The sequence below is a fragment of the Sorex araneus genome, chromosome 5 (assembly GCF_027595985.1).
Source record: "Sorex araneus isolate mSorAra2 chromosome 5, mSorAra2.pri, whole genome shotgun sequence".
In the NCBI taxonomy this organism is placed as follows: domain Eukaryota; kingdom Metazoa; phylum Chordata; class Mammalia; order Eulipotyphla; family Soricidae; genus Sorex; species Sorex araneus.
In genome coordinates, this window is record NC_073306.1 from 81,895,422 (window position 1) to 81,917,380 (window position 21,959).

At 35.3% G+C, this 21,959-nt stretch overlaps 1 protein-coding gene across 4 annotated transcripts in view; it reads left to right on the forward strand.

Annotated features, from left to right (window-relative positions):
- Positions 1-21,959, forward strand: part of FNBP1L (formin binding protein 1 like) — a 95,405-nt gene that overhangs the window by 60,532 nt on the left and 12,914 nt on the right. For 2 of the 4 annotated variants that reach the window (XM_055138413.1, XM_055138414.1), the window contains exons 7-12: positions 1,148-1,276; positions 3,784-3,930; positions 6,246-6,449; positions 7,779-7,937; positions 17,528-17,542; positions 20,270-20,379. In XM_055138413.1, the coding sequence (XP_054994388.1) occupies positions 1,148-1,276; positions 3,784-3,930; positions 6,246-6,449; positions 7,779-7,937; positions 17,528-17,542; positions 20,270-20,379 (764 nt within the window). The remainder of the gene's footprint in view (positions 1-1,147; positions 1,277-3,783; positions 3,931-6,245; positions 6,450-7,778; positions 7,938-17,527; positions 17,543-20,269; positions 20,380-21,959) is intronic. The other 2 variants (XM_055138415.1, XM_055138416.1) reach the window with 2 other exon arrangements.

Consider the following 21,959-nt stretch of genomic DNA (forward strand, 5'->3'; position numbering starts at 1 on the left):
TCAGAATGCATAGTTGCTATTGGGGATGTAAATCTATCCTATTTTAAATTAGGATAGAAAACCTTAATTATGTTGATGGTATAGGTTGGACCAGTAGTTCAGTGGATAGGGTGTTTGCCTTCCACACGGCCGACCTGGGTTTGATCCCAGGCAACCCGTATTGTCCTCCAAGCACAGAAGTAAATCCTGAGTGCAGATACAGGGGTAGCCCCTTAACTTCAGAGTGTGACCCCAAAAAGCCAGAAAAAAACAAGTTATGTTGGTAGGAATGTAAATTGTTGTTGCTAAAAGGGGGAACTTAATAAAAAGTAGGTATTGTTTGTTCATTCATTTTGAAAAATTGAACTCTCATCACCAATTCTGGGCCAGTTTATCTGGTATAGTCCACCTCGTAACTGCTACTTCTTTTGCCATACTGTATGCTCTTTACATTAGAATGTTTAACATAGTGATTGTGCTTAAAAATGATTTACTGTATAGATTAACTTCACTGCTAATTGGTATATTTATAAGTAAAGGTCTACTACTAGTATATTTTCTCCTTAAGAATTCCCTACGTGATTAGAAAAAGAAGAGAGAAATAATATATTTTCTGCCTTCCATTTTCTTTGCTAAGTAAAACCTTAAAATTACATAAATGCCAAAAATAGTTACCTCAATCTTCTATACCTTGTTTACCCGATATTTTTAAGTGGTTGATACCTCTAATGGGCTGGAGCGATAGAACAGTGGGTAGGGCCTTGAGCAAGGTGGGTTCGATTCCTCCATCCCTCTCGGAGAGCCCAGCAAGCTACCGAGAGTATCCCGCCCACACGGCAGAGCCTGGCAAGCTCCCTGTGGTGTATTTGATATGCCAAAAACAGTAACAAGAAGTCTCACAATGGAGACATTACTGGTGCCCACTCGAGCTAATCCATGAATAATGGGAGAACAGTGCTATACCTCTAAAAATAGTGACTTTTTGGCATTAGAAATAAAGTATTCATTATTCACTCTTTTTTCCCTCCAACTTTAAATAGCATTAATTGGATTTTTTGCATTAATTATTTTGTCTAGTTTTAGTTCACCTTTCGGTAAAGCAAATAACTATGATACGATCTTTTTATTGTTGATATTTTTGTAATGATTTTGACCAATTTGTCTCTAGGCTAAAATGCAGTTGAATCTGCGTACACATATGGCTGACGAAAATAAAAATGAATATGCTGCACAGTTACAAAACTTTAATGGAGAACAACACAAACATTTCTACGTAGTGATTCCTCAGATTTATAAGGTAAAATACATTTCTGTGAAATCAATATGGTTTTAGAGTTGGGAGACCAAGTATTAAAAACTTAAATTCATGGGGCTAGAATAGTAGTATAGTGGGTAGGGTGCTTGCCTTACATGAAACCAACCCATGTTCGATCCCCAACACCTTATAGGGTCCCCTGAGCCCTGCCAGGAGTGATCCCTGCATACAGCCAGTTATGACACAAAAACAAGTTATACAATTCAGGCATCAATCAGAATGTCTGTTAAGTCTCTATTCCTTAAACATCTGATCATTATGAAGAAATTTCATTAGTGGGGCTGGAGGTAAAGTACAGTGGGCAGGGTGCTTGCTCGGCAAGCAGTATTACAGTTTGATCCCTGTTATTCTTTATGGGCCCCAAGCACTGCCAGGATGATTCCTAAACTCACAGAGCCAACAGTAAACCTTAAGCAGTACAGATTATAGCCCCAAAAACAAAGCAAAAAAGAAAAAATTCCTTTACTTTTATAGTTTAAAAGTATATATTTTCTAACTTTGAAATCATAGATTTTAAAGATATATTTTTAGTATGGTTTTGTGCTGAAGCAGTAGCATTTTCTGGATATATTTTGATGTTTATTAAGTAATTTGTAATAGAGGGAGTTAATTGAAATTTTGTACTATAATGTGGTCACTATGAAATAGGATGTAGTTATTTTACACTGTACCAGTATCATTAGCATTGGTCCAGGTGACAGAAATAAATCTTATAAAATATATTTGCAAGTTTATTTTTTTTTATTTATTTTTTTTTTTTTTTGCTTTTTGGGTCAGACCCGGCGATGCACAAGGGTTACTTCTGGCTCATGGACTCAGGAATTACTCTTGGCAGTGCTTGGGGGACCATATGGGATGCTGGGAATTGAACCTGGGTCGGCCGAGTGCAAGGCAAACGTCCTACCTGCTGTGCTATTGCTCCAGTCCCATGAGTTTGAATTTTACCTGTCTATTTAGCTGCCAGACCTTAAATATTTAATTCAGATTTCCTACTTACTTATGGGATACTTAAGTCCCATCCAACATCACAGTTGCCAAACAGCCTCAGGTAAAGACATAGGGATTAAGTGATGTTACTGCCTATTCTAGAAAGAAGAGAAATTTGAGGAAAAAAGTATTGAAAATCTCCTATCTGGAGAGCAGATATTATATGGGAAGGGTACCAGTTTAAATATATGTATATATATTTTTTAATTTTAATTTTTTGTTAGGCAAGTTAAAAGTACAAAGGAAGCACAGTAAGAGGTGATGGACTGTAGTAGGTATCAGATTCTGGTCATTTAATCCTGAGCATCAGGCTTGCCAATCCTCATTCACTGGTGTTTTTTTCTAGGCTATGAGTTAAGTCTTTATATTCTAGGGGACCTTAACTTTGAGGTCAACAATTTCTTGTGTGTTTTAGGGCTTGATCCTTTTGCTTAGACCTTGCTATTTAAGCAGCTAGCATTTTTTCATTCTGGGGCAGTTCTTTTGTGAAAATGCAAGTTTCAAAATAAACTTAGAGACTTGGAAAGTAATTAAAGAGGAAAATGTGATATGAAGGCTGTGAGAGTTTGAGGCTTGATATGTAGCTACTCCCTGGGAGAAATAAAGCTTGGTGTTGGCAAATATGAAATGTCATAAAAGTTCCTTTAAGTTATTTGACTTCATGTGTTTCTGTGTAATTCTTAGTAGCATCTGCCAGTCAAGTTTTGAATTATGGAAATTACATTCATGTTTTACTTTGACCTTGTAGCTTTCTGATTTTTGCATCTTTGTCCTTAACCCGTTGTTAGTCACTCTGACCTGACAGACTGACAATCAACTTTGAAGTCAGTCCAATCAGCTCTTTTCAAAGCAGTGCAATTAATTTAACAGCTTAAAAGGCTTAGATTTGTATGTGTTTTAGATCAGTTGCTTTATTTTTGTTTGTTTGAGGGGCCTCACCCAGTGTGCTGAGGACTTACTGTACTCAGGGATCACTCTTGGCAAGGTTTGAGGGACTATATGGGATGCTAGGGATCAAATCTGGGTTGACTATGTGCAAGGCAAGCAAGCTCCCTACTCACTATACTATCACTCTGACCCTAAGCCAGTTGTAAATAGCACAGACATATAAAACTTTTCCTATAAATATAGACAATAACTCTTATTAAAAAATGAAAAGTACAGGAGGTGTGAAGCTTAGAGCTATTGAACTTATAGGGGGTCCTTAAGAAAAGGCTTGAAAAACCATTGTACACTCAGTTTTGTGAAGTACTAAACACTTTGTAAGATACATTAAATTTTAACAGACCATCAGGTTTACGTTTGGATTACAAATCTGTCAGTCTTGTATAAAGGAACTGTTAGGGGGATTATATGGAATGCTGGGAATGGAAACTAGGTTCGCCAGATGTAAGGCAAGCACTCAATCGACCTGCTGTATTTCTCCTTGCCCCTTGAGGGGAGTTACCTCAGCATGAAAAGAAATTCAGTTTTCTTTTTAAAAAAATCTTTCTAATTATTAGCAACTACAAGAAATGGATGAAAGAAGGACTATTAAGCTCAGTGAGTGTTACCGAGGATTTGCAGACTCAGAACGCAAAGTTATTCCTATCATTTCAAAATGTTTAGAAGGAATGATTCTTGCAGCAAAATCAGTTGATGAAAGACGGGTAAGTGGTGAATAATTATATTTGAATAAATGTAATTTGGTTTAGTTTTGTATTTTAAGTAAGTGAAATTAATTGGGAAGGGGGTGAAGAGTAGTTAATTTTAAATTATGTTCTGTAGAAGTAAGTCTGGTAATACGTTGGACTTTATAGACTCAAAAGACTGTTAAAGCACTAAACTTGTAATTATTTGAAAAAATGTAAAGCCTTCCTTCTTTCTTGATTTTTCAGTTTTACTCCAAGAGTGTAACTCATGTACTGTGTGTTATAAACTATATCGTACTGTTAGTTTGATGAAGGCTTAGAAAATGATATGGTTAAATAGATCTAGAGTTATAAGAGGTACTTTTAATGCAAGACATTTGAGCTGGGTTTTGAAACTTGAGCATTGTATGGAATGACGACTCATGAGAAAGAGGAATCAGAGCATTATGAGTGGAAAGAACAGCATAGGCCTTCTCATAAGAAAGTGAATCTAATCACACTATATCATGTAAGGTCTGACAGAATCTTGTACCCAGTCATTTGTCAGTAAATGTTGATTAAAATAACCAAAATGGATGGTTGGCAAAAACTGACAAGGTGAATGAAGACTAAGAGAACCAGTGTTTGTGGAGAGCTAAATATATACCACATAGTTGTCTTTACAGCAAGTTGACACTACATCTGAGAGCTGAGAGGATCATTTTTTTTTTTCTTTTTGGGTCACACCCAGCGATGCTCAGGGGTTACTCCTGGCTTTGCACTCAGGAATTACTCCTGGCGGTGCTTGGGGGACCATATGGGATGCCGGGGATTGAACCCAGGTCGGCTGCATGCAAGGCAAATGCCCTATCCGCTGTGCTATCACTCCAGCCCTGAGAGGATCCTTTTTGTATCAAGTAGAATTCTGACTTAAATTTTAACTGGAAAGAGGATTGGAGATTTTTTTTTTAGTTAGGAATTCAAAGATAATTTTATATCCCTGTATAACTCAGTCCAATCCAAAGTTATAAATATAGTTAGGCACTCTTCTTCTCCTGTTCTTACCCTTTAGTAAATGATTTTTGGGTGTAGCATTGGTAGCACAAGATATTCCTTAAGAATGATTTTTAACTAAATGACAGACCAAAAAGAGCTGTTAAAACAGAGAATAAAAGAGGAGAGGTGATTATAAGTAAAAAGAAAATATAGATTATCTTCCATAACGTACAGATTAAGCCATTTCTTTCAAAATAAGTAGTCCAAGATGTTAGTAGAAGCTGAAGGACACTGGTAGTAGATACTTCAGTGGTAGTGGTGTGCAGCAGCTTTGTACATCAGTACTATAAATTTAAACATGATTATAATCCTACTATCTGAACTTAAAAAAATAAGATAAAAGAGGGGATACAGATATAGTAAAGGATTTAAGATGCTAGTCTTGCACGTTTCCAACCTCCTTAAGATGCCTGGTATTGCATGTGGTCCCCAGTGCACCACCAAGAATAAGCCCAGAGCATAGCTGAGAGAGGTTCAAACATTGATAACAAATAAACAAATAAAAAAATAAGCTATTAATAGAACATTCAAATATAGGTACATATATATATATCCAAAAATAATGTGTGGATTTTTAAGTTTTAGGCAAGTGATACTGAATTCTTTATTTTCAAAGTTGTGTGCTCACTGTGAGATCCTTTCTTTTGCTTCAAAACTTCTAAGTATGAATGAAGTCCCTTCTAGTCCTGTCTCGTTATAATAATAAAATCTTATAAAGGTCATCTTTGTAAACATTAAAAGTTAAAAAGTAAATTAAAAAGGTTTTTCTCCCCCATTTGAAACTTAGAATTTCTACTTCAGAATTCAGAATGACCCTTTTTGTTATATATTTTATTTGGGAAATGTAGCCTATAAATTCTTTTTGTTACTTAGTTCTTTTTTATTTCTTTTTGGGTCACACCGGCAATGCACAGGAGTTACTCCTGGCTCTGCACTCAGGAATTATTCCTGGCGGTGCTCGGGGGATGCTGGAAATTGAACCTGGGGCGGCCTAATGCAAGGCAAACACCCTACCCGCTGTGCTATTGCTCCAACCCCTTAGTTCTTTTTTATCAGCTAATTAGTTCTCAAATGACTTTCACGTTTTCAACTGACATGAAAACTTTCACAAATATTAGGAGCTAATAAAGAACTTATTTCTAAGATATTATCCTCTTTTGGGGTTAAAATATTTAGGGTTTATTACAGTTTCACGAGAAGAAATTACTTTAAACCTTTAATAGTAGAACTATTTCATTTGAAAACTTGTGATATGAAGAGCAAATGAAATACTTCAAAAACGTGTTTCTTATGTACAGGACTCACAAATGGTAGTAGACTCCTTCAAATCTGGATTTGAACCTCCAGGAGACTTTCCATTTGAAGATTACAGTCAGCATATTTATAGAACCATTTCTGATGGAACTATCAGCGCTTCCAAACAAGAAAGTGGGAAGGTGGATACCAAAACTACAGTAGGAAAGGCCAAGGGCAAGTTGTGGCTCTTTGGAAAGAAGCCAAAGGTAAAAGTCATAAAATTCTATTATGTGCTATTTATATTTTTAGTTTGTCATTTATATAAGGAATTGAATAGATAATGATTTTTGTATTTAGAAAATACTTTAATTTGATTGACTTTTTGTTTAGAAGCAGAATTTATACTTTAATAGTAAAAACAGTCTCTGGATTTTATATTTGGCCACTATTTAATGAGTAAATTATTATAAGTTGTTATTTGATAGACTCTTGAAATTTTGTTGGTTATGGTTCTAAAAAATTTCTAAGGAAGCTGTGATCAATAATAAGACCACTAAAGTTGCAATTATCAATTGGAGTGGATGGCTGACAGCACTGATAAATGTCAACCTAAGTATAGGATAATACTAATAAATTAATTTTTATCACCTATGTAAATGTTTAGTGGAATTTTTTTCAGTATTTGTGATTACTTAAATTTATAAAGCCTCTACTAAGAGAATCTCTTAACTCTTGTTGGAACTCATATTGCAATGTGCTATTTATTTGAAGATAAAACTAATTCAGCAAATTAATAAATAGAGTCTGTGGAATCTGTTAATTTAATGATTATAATAGTAACATTGAAAGAATAGATAGGTACTTGTAGTTCATATGCCATATTTGTTAACTTATACACAGTTATTTTTATTCATTTTCTGATCTTAATATGTGAATGTAGATAATATGTAGCTCCTACCCTAAGAATCTTTAAAAGCACAATAACAGCTCAAGTTTTATTCATATTTGTAATAATTTTGTCCAGGTCAGTACTTGAAAGATGTGACTTATATATTAAGTCAGTATAATAGCTAGAGGTTAGAAAAATAAGTAATAGTAAAAATTTTTAAAAAGGATGGGGTGCAATAGGATGAAATAGAAACAGTTTGAGAAAAAAACCACAAGTGTAATGAAACATTTCTGCTTATTTGAAGTAATAGTTAATATTTGATTTCAAAAGATACTGCATATATATCTTTAATTGTAGTTGCTACCTTTATTTCTGACAGGTCTTACGTATAAAAAATAAATGGTACTGATACTTTAAAATTCAAAAGAATTTTTCCATCCGATCATATTGCTCTCTAACATAATTTATGTACTCTGTTTTCAACCTGTCAGTTTGTAGCGAAATCAAGTGAAATGGTACTTTTTTAAAGGTAAATTTGATTTTTTAAAAACTGAATTTTGGCAAAACTATGTTAAATTTCTTTTATTTTTATTAAAAACTTTGAGATATATTTTGTGAAAAGTATGTTGCCAAAAATAGAAATTTTCATATAGAGAAAAACGATGCACAGTTGGCTTATTGATTCCTTTCTTTATTTCCATATTAGCCACAGTCCCCACCCTTAACCCCTACTAGTTTATTCACATCCAGTACTCCTAATGGGTCCCAGTTTCTCACATTCTCCATTGAGCCCGTGCATTATTGTATGAATGAAATAAAAACAGGGAAGCCCAGAATTCCTTCTTTCAGAAGCCTCAAAAGAGGGGTAAGTTTAATAATGGGTTAAAATGCATGATGGCCTATTGTGTGTGTAGTGTGGCTTTTAATACTCTCCACCCTCATTATAAGGCTCTCTCTGATAAATATGTAGTGTTAAAAACCACAGAATTAAGTATAGCTGCCCTCAAGTTAAAAAACAAGCCAAAAAAAAAAAATCCTCTTTATAACATTTGAAATACTCAACCATAAAAGAATGGTATTATAAAGAGGGTGCTGGGTACAATCATATTAGCTATTTTTTTTTTTGTTTATGTGAAATCATGTCCACCATTGTCTTGTAATGTATTTACATTTTTAAGACTTTCAGTAATATGTCACTGGAGCTATTTATGTAATAATTTGTCACCAATGACTACTACCAATTTATAAATTATTTTATTAAAAATTATTCAGTTTTAATTTCCCTACCTTCAGATGCATAATTGCCAATAAATTAAAAAATGAAAGATAGAAAGAAGAAAGCTTTAAAAACTAGTTTATGCATTTCTAGATGGTTTTATTTGTTTATTTCTAGATGGCTTTAGATATAAATTCAGTAAGCCTACAAAGTCTTAAGTTTTCTTAAAGTTGAGTTTACTCAACATTACTCAGAAAACCTTGTTTTGCTCTATAATTGTTACATTGTTTTGTTTAAGTACTTGCTTTTTGACTTTTCTAAAAGGTTATTTCTTTTTCTTTGCTGATGGTGGTCTGGCATTGGTTGTTGGGCCATACCTCGTGGAACTCAGGGACCACTCCTGGCTCAGTGCTCAGGGGACCAGATGATACAGTGACAGGGATAAAACCTACCTTATTGAATTATCTTTCCGGCTCCTCTTTTCTTTTTATGTGAAAAGAATTTTTCTTTCTCTCTTTGACCACCTCTGTTGGTAATTAGGGGCTACCTCTGACTATACTCAGGAAACCACGGAGTGCCAGGCCTCTTGCATACAAAGCACATACTCAACCTATTGTGATCTCTATAATATACAATAGTTCTTTTTTTTTTTTTGTAGGTAGGGGCTCCACAAGCAGTGCTCAGGAGGTCTAGAATCCTGCCTGCAGTTACTAGCTTTTAAAATTACATTTTAGAAACTGTGGTTTACATTTCTATTAATGCTTATACAATTCTATTTAATGCTTAAAGCAATCCATCACCACACCCTGGAACGTTTCACTTCCCTCTACCATTGGCCCAGTGCTATCCTCTCCATCTTACACCCTGACTTTTTCCATCCCCAGTGGTAAGCTTCCTGCTTCGGACTAGTTTTCAGTTTCTGTTGCCTTTGGATATTTGTTATACTCTTTGCTTCTTTATATCCTGCATATGAAAGAAATCATTGTTTGTCCCTCTTCTGACTAACTTTACTCAAGCATGATGCTCTCCAGATCCATCCATATAGAGGCAAGTGTCATGGCTTCTCTTTTCTTATAGCTGAATAGTATTCCATTACATGCCAATACACTTAGTATTCTGATTAGCAGATGTACAGTAAATTTTTTTATCCAGTCATCTGTTCTTAGACACTTGGAGTTGTTCCAGAATTTTGCTATTTTGAATAGTGCTGCAGTGAATATAGGAATGCAAATAACTATCTTGGATAGTTTTTGATCCCTTGGGGTAGATGCTAAGAAATGCAATTGTTGGACCACGTAAAAGCTCAATTCCTGATTGAAGAGTATCCTGTTTTTCAAAAGTCTGAACCTGTAGACAATTCCCCCAACAGTGAATGAGAATTTATTTTTCACACATACTCGCCACCAGTGGTAAATTTTGTTCTTTGTGGTATGTGCCAGCCTCACCAGTGGAAGATGTTACCTTCTTGTTGGTTTGATTTTTATTTCCTTGATGATAAGTGATAGAGAGCATTTTTCATGCACTTTTTGGCCATCTGTATGTCTTTTTTGGAAGAAGTTTCTGAACTTTGTCCTATACTAAGTTCCTCCCTTGGTTGGTTGGGGAGTTTCTTTTCTTTTTCCCTTTACTTTCCAATAAGCCTTTCTACTTAAAAAAAAGTTTCATTCATTTCTTCCTCCTGTTTTTTTGATGGGTCTGATTGTTTTTCTTGTAAAGTTCTACCAGTGCTTTATATGTCTTGGATATTAACTCTTTGTCAGATGAATAGTACACAGATATTTTCTCTCAGGTTTGTGGGGTATCTTTTCTATTTCTTTCATGGTGCAGAAGCTTCTGAGTTTGCTGTAATCCCATTTGTTTATCTTCATTTGCTTGACCAATGTTGTTGAATAATTGATAATTGCTAGTTTTAGTGTTGTGGATTCTTCTACCATTGGTTTCCTCAATATAATTTATGGGTTTTAATTTTAATTTAATATTTTAATTTAATTAATTTTAATTTAATATTGAGGACTTTGTTTTTTATGTTTTTGGTGGTGCTCAGGGGTTACTTCTTTCTCTGCATTTAGAAATCACTCAGGGTTGGGGAACCATATGAGATGCTGTGGATCAAATCCACATTAGCCGCATGCAAGGCAAGTGCCCTACCCATTGTATTATCTGGCCCCGTTATTGAGGTATTGAATCTACTTTGATTTGACGTCTGTGCATAGTGTTAGAAATGGGTCTGAAGTTTTGTGGGTTTTTTTTTTTTGGCAACAATATTGAAGAGGCATTCCATGTTTCACCTTATTTTTCTTGCTCCATTATCAAAGATAAATCATCTATGTACCTGAGGATCTATCTCTGGACTCAGTTTTATTTCGTTGGTCTGAAAGTCTGTTCTTCAGTGCCATAGTTTTGATTTACTACAGCTTGAAGTTGGGGGAAAAAGATAACCCTCGTTTTTTTTCCCCCAAGGATTGCTTTGACAAGTGGGGGTGAAAATTTCATAAAAATTTCTGTAACATTTGATCTTATGACTTTAAAAAATGTCATGGGTGTTTATAGGGACAGAATGGAATCTGTTTAATGCTTCCAGGGCAGGATTATCATTTTGACAATGTTAATCCTTTCTGTGAAAAGTGGATGTGTTCCATTTCTTCCTGTCCACTTATTTCTTTTAGTAGTGATTCATAGTTTCCTTTGTATAAGTCTTTCACCCCTTTTGTTACCCTGATTCCCAGGTACTTGGTTTTCTGAGGCATATTTGTGAATTTTTAAAACAAATTTCCTTTCCTATTTTGTTATTTGCATGTAGAAAAGTAATGAGTTTTTGTGTGTTAATTTTGTGGCCTACTACTTTCCAACTCTAGTTTTTCTGGAACTCTTTTGTAGAGTGTTTAGGATTTTCTGAATATAGTAAGTACCACGTCTTCTGCAAATAGAGTTGACTTCTTCTTTTCCTGTTTGGGTGCCCTTTTTTGGGGAGAGGGGCTTTTTGGGTCATACCCAGCTATGCTCTAGGTATGACCCAAAGTACTGAGTACTCCTGGCTCTGTACTCAGGAATTGCTACTGGCCATGCTTTGGGGGCCATATATCCGGGATGCCAGGGATCGAACCCAGATCAGCTGCATGCAAGGCAAATGCCCTACCCATTTCACTATCTCTCTGGCCCCACTGGATGCCCTTAATACTTCTTATTTACCTATTTGCAGTGCCAAGGACTTCCAATAGTATGTTTTATAGTAGTGATGAGAATAGGCAACATTGTCTTACATTTAGGGGGAAGTCTTGCAGGTTTTTTTGTTTGTTTTTTGATTTTTTTTTTTTTTTAGTAAATCACTGTGGGGGTACCGTTACAGACTTACAAACTTTTGTGCTTTTGTTTCAGTCATACAATGATTGAGTACCCATCCCTCCACCAGTGCCCATTTTCCACCACCAACGGTCTCAGCATCCCTCCCAACACCCCCACCCCAATATTCCCCCCCCCCCCACTCCACCTTGCCTCTGTGGCAAGGCATTCCCTTTTGTGCGCACTCTCTCTCTCTCTCTCTCTCCCTCTCTCTCTCGCTCTCTCTCTCGCTCTCTCCCTCCTCCTCCCTCCCTCCTCCCCTTCCTTTTGTGTGTTGTGGTTTGCAGTAGAGGTATTAAGTGGCCATCATGTTCAGTCTATAGTCTACTTTCAGCCTGTATCTCCCATCTTGAGTGGGCCCTCCTAGCACCCTTTACTTGGTGGTCCCTTCTCTATCTGAGCTGCCTTTTCCCCTAGCATGTGAGGCTGGCTTCTAAACTGTGGAGTCATCTTCCTGGTACTTATCTCTGCTGTTCTTGGGTGTTAGTCTCCCATTCTGTTACTTTACATTCCACAAATGAGTGCGGTCTTTCTATGTCTGTCCCTCTCTTTCTGACTCATTTCACTTAACACGATACTTTCCATGTTGCTCCACCTATATGCGAATTTCATGACTTCATCTTTTCTAACAGCTGCGTAGTATTCCACTGTGTAGATGTACCAAAATTTCTTTGACTAGTCATCTGTTCTCAGGCACTCGGGTTTTTTCCAGATTCTGTCTATTGTAAACAGTGCTGCAGTGAACATGTAAGTGCAGATGTCATTTCTAGTATACTTTTTTGCATCTCTGGGATATATTCCCAGAAATGGTATTGCTGGGTCAAATAGGAGCTCAATTTCTAATTTTTTGAGAAGTATCCATACTATTTTCCAAAAGGGGTGAGCCATTCGGCATTCTCACTAGCAGTGTGTGTCTGGTTGACTTTTATCTTCAGTGCATCGTGGTCTGCAAAGGTAGTTGATACAATTTCTGTCCTCCTGATTCTATTGAGGTATGTTTTGTGACCCAGCATGTGGTTTGTTTTGGAAAATGTTCTGTGTGCACTAGAAAAAAAAAAGTGTTTTCTTTCTCTTTGGGATGCAAAGCCCTGAATAGATCTATTAGCCCCCTCTCTTCTATCTCTTCCTTCAAAGCCAGTGTTTCCTTGCTGAGTTTTAATCTTGTAGATCTATCTAGAGGTGATAGGGCAGTGTTGAAGTCTCCAACTACTATTGTGTTGTTAGCAATGTCCTTGTTAACAGTTGTTTTAAGTATTTAGCTGGTCCCTCATTAGATACATACATGTTTAGGAGTGTGATTTCTTCCTGCTCTACATATCCCTTGACTAGTAAAAATTGGCCTTTGCTGTCCCTTCTAATCTTTTTCAACCTGAAATCTATGTTGTCGATACTAGTATGGCCACCCCAGCTTTTTTGAGGGAGCTGTTTGCTTGCTGGATTATTTTCCATCCTTTGACTTTGAGTCTGTGTTTGCTCTGACTGTTCAGATATGTTTCTTGTAGGCAGCAGAATGTTGGATTTAGTTTCCTAATTCATTTTGCCACTCTGTTCTTTTAATTAGTGTATTTAGACCATTGACATTGAGGGAGATTATTGTCATGAGTTTTGTGCCATCTTTCTGTAGGGGTTTGTTGTGCTTGTTGGGTTTTTTCTTGTCTTATAGTAGTCCCTTTAGTCCTTCTTTTAAGTTTGGGTTTTGAGTCTATGAAGTTACTGAGCTGTTGTTTATCCATGAAATAGTGTATTGTTCCTTCAAATTTGAGTGAAAGTTTAGTGGGATAAAGTATTCTTGGCGAGGCATTCATTTCATTGAGTTTTTTTTCACTGTATCCCCCACTGTCTTCGGGCTTGGAGGGTTTCCTCTGATAGGTCTGCTGTAAATCTAAGGGGTGCTCCTTTGTATGTGATTTCCTTCTTTGACCTTGCTGCTTGCAGTATTGTGTCTCTATCTGTGGCATCCATCATTCTGACTATCTTGGAATCTTTTTACGAGGGTCTTTTTTAGCTGGCACTCTTCGGGCTCCTTGGATCTGGATGTCTGCATTCTCCAGCTCTGGGAACTTTTCAGCAATGATATTTTTAACTGTGTCTTTTTTCATTGGGGTTTTCTCCCTGTCCTTCTGGTACTCCGATGATTCTAATGTTGTTCCTCTTGAAATCATCCCCGAGGACTCTGATTTGCCTAAGAGCTATTTTAAGGAAGGTCTTTTCCCATTACTTGTTGTTGCTTGTAAGCTTCGTGCAGCTCATCTTCAAGCTCACTGATTCTGTCTTTGGTTGTGGCCATTCTACTATTGAGGGCACCCACTGAGTTTTTTATTTCATCTACAGAATCCTTAATTCGTGACACTTCATTTTGTAGCTTTTTTAGTTCTGCTCTCATTTCTTCTTGTGTTTTCTTTTTGTGTGCTGTTTATTCATTTTAAGATTTTTTTTCCATCTTGTGTTATTTTCTAGATGTTTTCTGCATCTTATCTTGGAGCTCACTGATTGCATTTTCAGCTGCTGCCAAGGCCTTCAATTGATTTTTTTACTTCACCTAGCAAACTCTTTAGTTTATCACTTCTGATTGTATTTTTCTCAGTTCTAATTTCATGCTTTCTTGTTAATATTTTTATTTCTTTGAGCTCATTAAATATTCCTCAGTATGTTCTCTTTATAAAGTGTATCTAAGAGGTTATAGAGCTAGTTAGTACTGGGTAAGTCTTCTGGGCTTTTTTATCTTTGCGCAGTACATTTGTGGGGTTCTATGCTGCTTCCCTATTGCATCTGTTACAGCCGGGGCTGAGTTTAATTTACTATGTATGTTCCCCCTCCCCACAACCCTATGAATCCTCCAAACCAGGGAGCTCTCTGTTGGAGCCAGTTGTTGCTTCCTTCCCTATCAGTACTATCCCAACAAGTTCTGTTGTTACTGATCAGTTGTTTAGAGTTTTGTGCAAGAGTGCCAGGAAGGCTTTCAATGTCATTGGCTTTGCCACTACTCCAGCTAATTTAGGGTTCTGTTATTTTTAACTACTATAATACCTTTGTGAGTTTTTGTGAGAATCAGTGATTAGAATTAGGATTAAGTTAATATAAACACAATGTGGCTGGGGGAAGTCAAGCCCACTCTAGATGTGCTCGATGCAGGAGTCCAACATGTGCTCTCTGTGGGATATGAAGGAGGGATACGGTTCATATGTGGGATATGCTTTTGGGAAATCTGAAAGACGATCCTGCTATTCTGGGTTGGGGCAAGATGGCAGCTCACATTGTTAGGGTTCCTGGACTGGCCATCCAGTTCTCTGCTGTGAAGATTGGTTGGTGGGTAAACCTGGCCTGGTGCTAACTTGATGCCAGACTAGACTCTGGTGTTTCTGTCCATTTACAGTTCTTACCCACTGGGCTGCAGTTCAGTGCAAGGGTCAGAGGATGCTTAGGTCCTATGGTTTTGGGGATACTGGGACACCCAGTGATTTTGGGACTTCTCCAAAGCAACATCTCGCTGTTCTCAGGGATTTCCAGGGCTTCCACAGATAATGCCTGGGGGGGCATGTGGTGTTGGGAATCTTAACAGGGTTGATTTCAAACCTGTCATATGTCCTAACCACTTTATTGTCTTTCAACCCCCATTTTTGTTTCCTAAAAGTGAAAATAGTATATATGTGGTTCCTAGTACCTTCAAGGATATGAGGAGTGTTATATTAAGAGATTTTATATTTGATGGTGCTAGTGTTATGTGTTTTCTAAAGGATAAGAGTATAATTCTTGTGACATTCAACATTTAAGTTTCAATGTATATATGATGTATACTCAGACGTAATTACTTAAAATGAATGTAAATTATTTTTACTCTAGGTACTTCATTTGGGTTGTCTTTTTTAAAGGTAGATTTATCTAGCAATAACCCATATTTTCTTTCTAAATTCTTCATGATCTTAGGGATTTTCAGTTTTTTTGAACACTTATCTAGGCAGAATATAGTTTTCATGATTTTACTATCTAAATTTTTTGTTATCTTACTAATTTGTTATTAGCTTCCTTATATATTTATTACATAGAGTAAAATTTTCTACTTATATGGTAAGTACATGAGTGTTAAAAATTTTAAAAGATACATTTTTACAACAAATTTTAAAATTTTGCATCCTCAAACCTACTGAAAATAAATTACACATTTTTTACTTAATGTAACACTATACTAGCTAAAAACAGAAACACTTGATATTTCAGTTTTGGGTTTTTTAAAAAGTATATTACGGACCAGGGCTAAAGCTCAAAAATAGATCACATGGTTTAGCATGCACACATTAAGCTCTGAGGTTCAATTTGTGGCATTGAAAAAGTAGACAGTTATTAATATAGAAGCTGGAATCATAATCTACATGACTTATAAATTCAGTGAAAATTATCATAAGGATAAATCAAATATTCATTGTCCTGCATATAATTTTAAGATAATATTTATTGGAAATAATATTTAAATAAATTTTTTTAGACTTTTCTATATCCTTACCATGAATTTTGTCAGAGCAAGATACCTTGGTTTTTATTCCCTGAAACTACTGACAGTCTGAAGAATGTTAAGCTTAATTTGGAAAGATAATCAACAGTAAATGTCATCTTATCATCATAACCATTAATATTTATGGCCAATTCATGAGAGATAAGGGGTAGATATTTTTGATAGCTATTTATTAAAATTTTCTATGTGAATTTCTGCCTAATACCCTCCCTTTCCACTTTTAAAGCTATATAATTTGGTAAAAAGAAAAAAAATTAAAGTATGAGACAGCTAATCAAATGCAATGAATGTGAAAATTAATTTTATAAAACTATTGTATATTCTGGGTTACTGGGAGTGTGTATGTGTGTGAGTGTGCGTGCATATGCATGTATTCTTAATTAGGGTACTAAATGCAATACCTGTTGCAGAACACTGCTCACCATAAAATGTGGGCTGTATATACAAGAGCAGCATGTGAGGTATATAAGAATAATTTGTCTTTTTAAATTAAATTTTTAGGAAGAGTACATTTTCATTTTCTATCATTGAAGTTGAAGTTCTACCATTGGTGTTGCTTTTTAAGCATATGATTTCAGAATAAAAACTGAAAAAAAATCCTCAAAAATAAAAACTATCTTCAAAGACAAACCAATATATTTGTATCTATTGGAGAAGATATGTATAGAGTATAAAATACTTAAATCTATTTTCATAACTTATTTTGATAGTATTGTTTTTAATGCATTTTATACTTAGAGCACCTTAAAACTTAACACCTGAAAATTTTTTTCTTAATCTCACCATTTTATTTTTAAATAAAAAATTTTTAAAGATTGTCTCAATTATGTTACTATACTAGAAGGTTATTACACTTGTTAATATTAGGATTTTAAAAATGGATAATGTTGGTGTGGAGAGACATGTCAGTGTGCATACAGGTGGCCCAGGCTTGACCTCCAGAACCCATGGTCCCCTGAGCAAGAACTGCTGGTTGTAGCCTTCAAATTAAAAAAAAAGGATAATATTAGATTTTTGTATTCAACTTTTTAAATATTAGTATTAAGAGAATGAAATGCTATATAGATAAAATCCACTTACGTAAAAATTTTCTTGAACAAAATACATAATAACTAATAAACTATTGTTTACCTTTGAGCTTTAGTTGCTCTTAGAAAATATCTGCCCATTATCATGAATGTCTTTTTTCAGTTTTATTTTGTTTTAATTTGCAAGTGGTTTACATTTCAAAAAATGTGCTTAAGGTTGTTTTTCTGGCATAATTGTTTGAATTGTGGAATATACATGATTTTTCAATATTGTAAAAAAATCATACAGGTTATTGCATCTTTTGTATTAATGGTTTCATGTAAATAATTTGCCATTTCTTTCTGTTTTCCATTGAACTAATCAGTGGTCGGTGAAGATGGTAAGCCTTATGTGCTGATCTATATATACTGTGCCAACATTAAGTAGTCTCAAAATATTGCTTTTTAAATTCAGACAAGTAGGAAGGTACATCTCCACATTTTTCACCTTGTATGTGCCTTTTTATAATTTATTCCATAGTCCAACATATTTATATCAATACTTCTTAATGTCTTAAAATTTGAAAATAATATGATAAGTCCATTGAGTTCTTAAATTGTTACTGGGTAGAGTACTTGTCATATTCTGGAGATTAAAATTATAGTTAAGCATTTTCAAAATTAGATGGTATAACAAAAATTCATGTACATATGGAAGGAATATTCTAATTACTTTTTAAAACATAAGATAACTTATTTGTAGTATAATACATGAAACATTGGATTTTACAAAAATGCTGAGATGATTTCTAGTAATTTCATTAGTATTTTCTCCTTTTGTACTGTTGAGAAGGATTATATATAACCTAAATTGTGTGTGTATGTGTGTGTGTTGATGGTGGTCCTTTATCTATTTATTGAAACCAATTTACTAGAACATATTATGAATTCCTATCCTGAAAATTAATGTATGCTTGCATAGTTTCTTATTTTTGGAACATAGACCATTCTGTATCATTTAGCCTTTTATAAATTTTCTTGTGGTAGAAGAGAGTCTTAAGGTCTTCCTTCTTTACATTCACAGGAGTGAGTAGTTTTCATATTCTATGAAACAGTTTGTAGATGGGATATTAGAAATGGAAGTACCTTGGTATCTACTATTTATAAACTTAAAGAATATTTAATTAGGTATGAGTGGAAATCGGAGTGGTTTTATTATATAAGACTATTTTAAAAACTGCATTGAAATATGTTTCTTTGCTTTATTAACTCTGAAAATTAAATATTTAGAAAATACAAATTGGAAGATTTTATTTTTTTTGCTTTTTGGGTCACACCCGGTGATGCACAGGGGTTACTCCTGGCTCTGCACTCAGGAATTACCCCTGGCGGTGTTCAGGGGACCATATGGGATGCTGGGAATCGAACCCGGGTCGACCGCATGCAAGGCAAACGCCCTACCCGCTGTGCTATTGCTCCAGTTTCGGAAGATTTTATTTTTAATGTACATACACACACCACACACAACACACATTTTAAAACATATTTAGATTAAACTTGACAATTTATTGCTAATTGACCTCTAAATTTAAAGGAACCTGTAGGGCCAGAATGCAGCTCAAGAAGTAGAGAATGGGCCTTGAGTTCAATCTCCAGTACCACAGGCTTCTCCGAGTAGTGCTGGTCCTCCAAGCACTGCTGGATCTGTGAGCTACGCTCATATGAATATGGCCCCCACAACAATTAAATAAACCTTGTGTGGTGTTTTTGTTTTTTTCTTTTTTGTTTGTTTGTTTGTGAGAGGAAAAATTGACATTCATGTGTTTGTCAGATTTGGTTGCATGACAGATTTCTTATTTTCATTACTGGTCATATTTTTAAAAAATGATACTTAGACAAGATGCATTACTTCTAAAAGGCAAGCTTGTTACTAGTCCATAATGTTTACACCACTCTGAAAAAATACTAGAGATTCTGTTATTAAATGTTACATTTGGTCATAGTTTACCCTGAAAGTTTTATCTTAATCATTCTTTACAGTGAAGTAAAGCTATTGAACATATATTAAAAGCACATCAAAGAGCAAAGATGTGTTTCTGAGAATTTATTTCTCTTAAAAATGAAAAAGAGAATAATGATAGGTATCATCAATTTTTGGAGTATGTTAAAATGTACCTAAATATGGGTATAAAGTAAATGGATCAATAGTTGCTAGTACTGGCTCTGTTATATACTCTAATATGATAATCAGAGTAATATGATTCACATGTGGTTAACATGCAAGAGGAGGAAATCATTTAAATACAAAGTTTAATTTTAAGAACAAGCACTTTTTCTTGGGTGGCATAGTTTCTTGAATTTCAAAGCATTAAAAAACCTTCAAGCATTGAGCATCCTTCTTACAGAGTGATTATATCTTTTATTGGATTATACCTTTGAGGATTAACTGAGGTATGTTATTTATTCGTATTTAAGGATAATTGAAAATTATATACCCCTACTTGAATATAATTTCACTTGACATTTCACTCAGTGGATAGCTCTGCCTTATGCTTTTGAGTAGTCAGGTCTGTTTGAACCCAAGGAATGGTTTAATAAATGTATACACTCAAAGGCTAAATGCAACATTAAATATATTAATTAGTGTATTTTTGAGGTAAGTTAATTACATGAACCTCATTTTCAGTTTGAACATTTGTAATATTATAAATGTCATGTTTTGACTTGGTAATGTGGTAAAATGTTATTTTTTTAAAAAGTATGTATTGATGAGAAATGTTATGTGTTTCCATGTTGTTGTTGTTGCCATAAAGAAGACTCATGTATTTATTCAAAACCTGCCAAGACATGAGAAGAATGCCATAGTATTTCTATCTGTAAAATAATTTTCAAGTACCTATATTTGACAATAATTTTGGGTGATAACCTGTTCTAGTTCATGATTTTTAAAATCATGATCTTTTAATCTGACTGGAATTTGAGCTCTTTCTCCAATAAGGTTTAATGCTTATACATGTAGAACATTTTCAAGGAATTAATATGGAATTAAAATTCATTCTTATAGCTGGAATATTTAAAGTATGAAATTCCTGAAATACCTTTTTTATTGATTTAGATTCTCTTTTCAGGGCCCAGCACTAGAAGATTTCAGTCATCTCCCACCAGAACAGAGACGTAAAAAACTACAACAGCGCATCGATGAACTTAACAGAGAACTACAAAAAGAATCGGACCAAAAGTACTTTTCATTAAGTTTTCTTTAACCTTATTATTCTTTTTAGAGTCTGATTTGATGTAAAACAAAGGTTTAAAAATCTTACATCCTAATTAAAATACCTTTTGAGGGGAAAATGTAATCCTAAACTTAAAAATTTTGTGGTTTCATGTCACAGTAAAAATGGAATATTTTTAGATTGTATATTATTTCTTGGGTGCTAATAGTATATAATTCATACCTTCTAGGAATTTGCACATTTCTTTGATGATTTATTGTAAAGCAAGTTTCTTTTGTGATTCATTGTCAAGATAAATTACTGACCTCTTTATACTTTGTCTTTTGTTTTTTGTTTTTTTTTTGCTTTTTGGGTCACACCTGGCGATGCACAGGGGTCACTCCTGGCTCTGCACTCAGGAACTACCCCTGGCCGTGCTCAGGGGACCATATAGGATGCTGGGAATCGGACCCGGATCGGCTGTGTGCAAGGCAAACGCCCTACCCACTGTGCTATCACGCCAGCCCCGACCTCTTTATACTTTGATACATTTTCATTTTGCTTTGAGGAGTGCGCTACACCTGGTTGAGTACTCAGGGAATCACTCCTGGTGGTGTTTGTGGAGCTCGGGGCCATATTCTGGGATCGAACCAGATTTGACCACATACATGGCAGTCACCTTTCCTGATGTATTATTATCTTTCCACATCTGCTTTGCTGTTAAGAGGAGTTCAGCAGGAGCCTGCTTACTTAAACCTTCAGATCCTTTTTTATTTTGTCCTGTTTTTGGTCCACACCTGGCTGTGTCCAGGGCTTATTTCTGGCTCCGTGCTCAGGGATCTCTCCTGCTGGACTTAGAGAACATATGCAAAGCAAGTGCCTTACCCTCTGCACTATCTCTCTGATCCCCACTTTGTTTTAATGAACGTGGAGGGTTATGGTGGATAAAGAATAATTATAATGGATTGATGATTTGCTATCCACTTTTATACTAAAGATAAAACTAGAAAGGGGAATATGAGAAGTGTCTTCATAGTAGAGCACTTGCCTTGAATATGTGGTGAGGCCATGAGTTTAATCCTGGCATTGCCTGATTCCCCCAGAGGCATACTGGGGGTGATTCCTAAGCACTGCCATATATAGCCCCCAAACAAACCAAAAACTGGAGTGAAACTTTGGTGTGGGTAAAGTTTTGATGTGTGTGAGAGGGAGTTTGTTTATTTTTCTTTTCTTTTTTTTCTTCTTCTTCTTTTTTTTTTTTTTGCTTTTTGGGTCACACCCGGCGATGCACAGGGGTCACTCCTGGCTCATGCACTCAGGAATCACCCCTGGCGGTGCTCAGGGGACCATATGGGATGCTGTGATTCGAACCCGGGTCGGCCGCGTGCAAGGCAAACGCCCTACCCGCTGTGCTATCACTCCAGCCCCTGTTTATTTTTATTTTCAAAGAGTTGCTCACAGTAATTGATTACATTTAATATTTCAACAGCAATCCCACCACCATTACACCTTCCCACCACCTTTATTTCAAATTTTCCCAATATCACTCAAGCCTGCCCCAAAGGTAGATGCTAAGTAATTTATTTTGTATTGCTTGTTATGAATA